This window comes from Volvox carteri (assembly GCF_000143455.1).
Source record: "Volvox carteri f. nagariensis unplaced genomic scaffold VOLCAscaffold_1, whole genome shotgun sequence".
NCBI classification, from domain to species: domain Eukaryota; kingdom Viridiplantae; phylum Chlorophyta; class Chlorophyceae; order Chlamydomonadales; family Volvocaceae; genus Volvox; species Volvox carteri.
Window position 1 is genome coordinate 3,656,292 of NW_003307545.1, and position 5,666 is coordinate 3,661,957.

The 5,666-nt window shown below is 57.8% G+C and overlaps 1 protein-coding gene across 1 annotated transcript in view; it reads right to left on the reverse strand.

The window, feature by feature from the left end:
• Positions 1 to 5,666, reverse strand: part of VOLCADRAFT_86216 (uncharacterized protein) — a gene marked incomplete at both ends in the record, with an annotated part of 16,936 nt that overhangs the window by 8,847 nt on the left and 2,423 nt on the right. The window contains 8 exons of the mRNA XM_002946145.1: positions 474 to 865; positions 1,210 to 1,510; positions 2,562 to 2,701; positions 3,012 to 3,295; positions 3,767 to 4,012; positions 4,158 to 4,260; positions 4,456 to 4,587; positions 4,846 to 5,146. Of these exons, the coding sequence (XP_002946191.1) occupies positions 474 to 865; positions 1,210 to 1,510; positions 2,562 to 2,701; positions 3,012 to 3,295; positions 3,767 to 4,012; positions 4,158 to 4,260; positions 4,456 to 4,587; positions 4,846 to 5,146 (1,899 nt within the window). The remainder of the gene's footprint in view (positions 1 to 473; positions 866 to 1,209; positions 1,511 to 2,561; positions 2,702 to 3,011; positions 3,296 to 3,766; positions 4,013 to 4,157; positions 4,261 to 4,455; positions 4,588 to 4,845; positions 5,147 to 5,666) is intronic.

Sequence of the window (5,666 nt, forward strand, 5' to 3'; positions counted from 1 at the left end):
GGGTGGGGGTGGGGAGGATGGGGAGAGTGGGGGAAGTCTGGGAGGGCGAGTATGGGAAGGTGCCTTAGGTGTTTTCCTTGGGAAAAGGGGGGTGAAGGGGGGGGGGAGGAAATGTGGCAGGCGGGATCCAGCCCAACCAGGACGGAGGTCGGTGACCCGCGTGCACCCGTCCCCGTGCCCCCAGGCCGCCATGTGAAATGACCGCATGACGACAACCACCACAACACACACCCAACACGCCATATGTAGGTCGGTAGATAGGTAGGTAGGTAAGGTACTTAGGTAAATAGATAGATAGATAGAGAGGGGGAGGGGAGATAACCCCCGATCCCACATCCCACCAAGACAGGCCTTAAGTTAAGGCTAAGCCAACCCCACCCCCCTCCACCACCCCCCTCCAAACACAACCAACTGCGCGCAACACCCCCCAACTAAACAACCCCCCCTAGAGCAATACCCCCCCTAGCACCCACTTGTACGACAGGTTGATCACCAGCTTCGCCGCCGCCGCCAGCACCGGCGCAAACGTCACTGTGAAGGTCACCTGGCTATAGCCCTTCAGTGTCCCGACGCAGGGAAATACGGTGAAGCCCCCGTGGGTAAGCCGCCGCTCCTCCCGGGGGAGTTCTACCGCCGCCGCCGCCGCCGCCAGCGGACCGCCGTCAGTGGCCGCCGTCTGGCTGGCGAAGGAGCGCGCGCGAGACAGCAAACCACCACCGCCGCCGCCGCCGCCGCCGCCGGCAGCTGCTGCCGCCGCGGCTGCTGCGATGGTCGCGTCTTTGAGTGTTCCGTGTGCGAAGGTGGCTGACTTGAGCAGTGCACGTTCCTCTTCCGAGAGCTGCGGGCTGTCCAGCCGGTACTCCACCTAGTGTGTGTGTGTGTGTGTGTGTGTGTGTGGAGAGGTGTGGTGGTGGTGGGGTTTTGTGGTGGGATGTGGTGTTTTGACGTCGGGGTTTGGGGAGGGGGGGGGAGGGAATGGCGGTGGAGGTGGAGGTGGAGGAGAGGGAGCAGAAGCGGTTCTCTTACCTCCTGAAATACGAGGGCGCCAAGTCCCCCTATCGAGTCCCGCCCGCGCCAACCACTACACACGCTTTTTTCTCCCTTGACGGACCCAAGCCCTTCTGTTCCAAGGTAGTCCAAGAAACCCCCCTTGACGCCACACCTCCCAACCCCCACCCTCCCACTCCCCCCTCCGCCCCCTCCACGTACCTCCAGTGCGCCTTCATTGCTCAGCACAAAGGTACGGGTGGCCGAATCCCCCAGCGTCACCCCGCCGCCAAAGTCCACCGCCGCCGGCGCCACCGACAGCTCCGCGCGCTTCGTACGGCACCGTATGGGCACATCGAAGGGCCCTGTGTCCGCCAGCAGCTGCAGACACGTGTCGACGTCGACGGGTGTTTTGGGCGTGAAGGACACTGCCACTTCCCCCGACACCCCCGGGGCCAGGTAGCCGGGTAGTTTGTACGAGAAGTCCAGCACGTCGCAATACTCCACGGGGATGCCCAACACGCTGCGCGCGCGCGTGTGTGTGTATGTGTATGTGTCGGGAGGGGAGGGGGGAAAAGAGGTGAGAAAGGGGCGGAGGGGGGTAAGGTCGGGGTCTATATGTATATCAGATGTGTATTTAATTATGATACATAATAATATACGCATTATGATATATGTACATGTTATATATATATAATATATATATATATGTAATGTAATGTAATGTAATGTAATGTTACAGAGTGGGAGGCTTCTGGGCCGCTTTATCACATTGTCAGTTCTAGATCATTTATCACCTTATAGCACCATCCACCACTACCACACTGTACTTCGCCATACGAACTGTTAGTCCAAGGCGGCGGATCCAGCCTTCAGGGACCCCTCCTCATCCATTCACCCGAACACCCGAAGAGACGGAGGGTTCGGCAATCGCCACCAATCTAGCGTGCGAATCTGGTCCATCAACTGTGACCTCAACTCCACATCTCAGCAGCTAGCCATAATCTCGCGCTCCCGACTAATTCGGGGGTCTCCCCAGGAATCGAACCCAGGACCTTAAACTGCTAATTGCAGTAGTGTCAACCCAGACCAGACCTATATATATATTATATATATATATATATATATATATATATATATATATATATAAATATATATATTATATATAATATAGTACATAATATATATATATATTATATATATAATATAGTACATAATATATATATATTATATATATATATATATATAATATATATATATATATATATATATATTTATATTATATATATATATATATGGTGATATACATTCCACTACACATTGCATTGCACTCAATGATATTATATCCAGGGCAAAACCGGGCCCCATTCCACTCATACCCGCTCGCCCACTCACCCACCGATTCACCCTCCCCTCCCTCCCCTCCCTCTTACCCCTCCACACACACACACATGCACACCTACATAAGGGACCTGACGAGCCGCAGACTCTTGGGGGCACACGCAGCCTACCCCACCACCGCGCTCAACCCCCCAAAAACACCTTCCCTTCCCTTTCCCTCCCTCGCAACGCACCGAAACGTGTTCTTCTTGTACGACCGGTTTATAATCTGTACGGAGAGTGTCGTGGTACGGCCCATTTCGTAGTCCTTGAACTCTATGACGGCGGGTGAGGCTAGGAAGGCGTCGCCGCCAAACGTGCGACCCATCTGAGTCTGAGGCAGGGCGGGGGTTGGGGTTGGGGTTGGGGCAGGGCGGGGGTTGGGTTACGGTTTGGGTTTGGATTGAGGTGGCCCGGCGGCGGGTGAGTGAGCGGAGCTCCAGGACACGACCAGGCCCCGCACCCCCCCTCCCCCTCCTTCCTCTTCCTCCCCGTTCCCTTCCCGGCATACGCTTATATATATATATACTTTAGAGTACGCTCTTCAATCTCGGGCATTCCTCGGACATTACATGCGCCGGCCCCGCCCCTCCACTCGCCACCCCCCCACACACACACCCTCTCCCTCCCCCCTCCTCCTCTACCTGCGCCGCTCCGATGGCTTGCTTGTGTCGTGTCTTCGCCGCCTCCATCATACTCTGTTCCAACTTGGTGAGGGGCCGAGTGGCCAGTTGCTTGTAGCGGTCCTGGGACCCCTGCCCCTGCCCCTGCCCTTGCTGCTGCTGCTGCTGCTGCTGCAGCGGCACCCCCCCCAGGCTGTGCCTTTGGCTCAGGTTCTGCTGACGGGATGGAGAAACGGAGGCGGTGGCGGCGGCGGCAGGCGGGGGAGCCGAGGCACGGCGCGGGGATCGCGGGGGAGAGCCCATACCTGCGAATGTCGCACACAATAAAACGGACACACATACATACACACAAAGCACGTCTAAGCACGTGTGAGTGTCAGCAGGTCCTGGACCACGCAGACGTACATGTCGGAGTACGTCCGTACGGCGGTAACGTAACGGCCGCCCCGAGCGGCCGACTGCCTCTAAGCAGAGCCCAAGGCCCCTCCCCTCCCCTCCCCTTCCCCCCCTCCCCTCCCTTTACACCTGCCCCTAGAATATTACGAAGTTGGTTTTCCTGCTCACTTTCCGCACTTTATTTTAATTTTGGCGGCTAGGTAGGTAGTTTTCTTCCGTTATCGTCACAACTAGATTGTCGCGAGGACTTGTCCTTTACAAACGCCGACCGGTTAGTTACGCCTTCTTTAAAACTTCTGGTGCATCAGTCTTTCCTTGGCATCAGCTTCACTCGCTCGTGGTTCGTCCTCCCCCTCCCCCTCCGCCGCCTCCACCCCCACCTTCGCTGTCCGGGTCGCTATCCCCAGCAGCGTGGCGTGCCCCCCCGGAGTACGTGCCCCCCAGCGCCGCCACCGCCGCCGCATCCGCCTCCGCGCTGCGGTACTTGGCCGGCAGCAGCAGCTGCTTGGGGGCCTGGGGGCCCAGACGCGCCATTTGCTGGGCCAGCAGCGCCGAGGGGGCACCCCCCTGGCCGAAGCGGGCGTCCTTAACGACGGTGACTTGGGAGGGAAACACCGGCAGACGACCTATCGCGGGAAGAGGAGGGGGGAAAGCAGGTATGTCTGTCTGTCTGTCTGTCTGTACACGCACACACACACACAATCACTCTTACACACACACAACTCCTCCCCCCTCCCCCTCCCCCTCCCCCCCCTTTCCCCTCTCACGCACCTGTGGGGTCCAGCATAGCGCTCCCCGTGGCGGTGTGGGTGCGCATGTACTCATCCGTACGAGCCTGCCGTGCAGCCACACCCATCTCCCGGTCAAAGACCTCCTGCGAGAGCAACTCAAAAAGGGGAGTGGAAATCACCACCAACATCATCATCATCATCATCATCATCATCATCATCATCATCATCATCATCATCATCATCATCATCATCATCATCACATCATTCCTTCTCTCCCTCCCTCCTCCTTCCCTCCTCCCTCCCTCCCCTCCTTTTCCCCTCCCTCCCTGGACTCTCACCCTGTCCTCCTTCTCCCTCTTCCTGGCCGCCATCCTCTCTTGGTAGCTCTCCTGCTCCCGGGCCAGTTGGGCCGCCAACTCCAACTGCCGCGCGGAGATGTTGGACTGAATGGCGGCGTGCTGCCGCTGGGCCTGCACGGAGGGAGAGAGTGTGTGGGAAAGGGGAGGGGAAAAAAGACCGGGGAATAGGGGGAAAATAGGAGGGGACGGGTGTAACGGCTCGTGGCAAAGTGTCTGTCTGTCCGTCTGTGTGTGTGTGTGTGTACGAATCTGCGTTTTCAGGATCGGAATTTGAGAAGTTTACGAGGGAGGATTCGGGGGACAGGGAGAGGGAAGAGAGGGGAACAGGGGAAAGGACACACATACACACATACATACACACGCACGCACCTCCTCCTGCTGGTCCCTCCGCCGAAACACCTCGTACGGATTCAGCCCAGCCTCCACCAACGCACCAAACTCCTTCTCCTGAAGCTCTCGCCGCTGCCGCTGCAACGCCGCTGCCAGCTCCGCCTGCCGTGCCACGTCAGCCCGTACGGCAGCCAAACTATTCTTAAGCCCCATCACGGCCTCCCGCCTGCGGCCCTGCTCCGAAGCCAGGCGCTGGGCGTTGGCGGCCTGGCCCTCGCGTTGCTTGCCGCGCTCCGAAGCCATACGCGCCAACACCTTCTCCCTAGCCTCCTCGGCTGCCCTGCGGCGCACACGCGCGCATGTGTGTGTGTGTATTGCCATGTGTTTCGTCGTGTTTTTATTAAAGTGTGTCCTCTCTAGATCTGAGCCGGGGACATATCTGAGCTGGCGAGGATGGCATAGCGTGTATGTAATGCCGTGTTGTGCCCTCATGAGTTTTTGGATTTCCGAGCTGGTCCGAGCTCTCGCTTTCGTGCTGGATTGTGCCTCCCGATACACAATCACATAATGGCACATCGCACTCGACGCATCCATAACAGCCTCATCTCCCATTCCCATGGCTCTAGTCGTCCTCCTCTCCACTCTTTGTTGGTGTGTTTGTTGACATCTTTCACCCTTCCCCCTCTCCCGCCCTCACACCCCTCTCCCCTGTAACTGGGTTTTTCTTCCCCCCACCCCCCAACACCTTCTTGTACACTTTGTCCTTGGCAGCACCTTCACTCGTTCGTGGTTCGTCTTTCCCCCCACCTTTCCCCCCACCTTTCCCCCCCACCTTTCCCCCCCACCTTTCCCCCCCACCT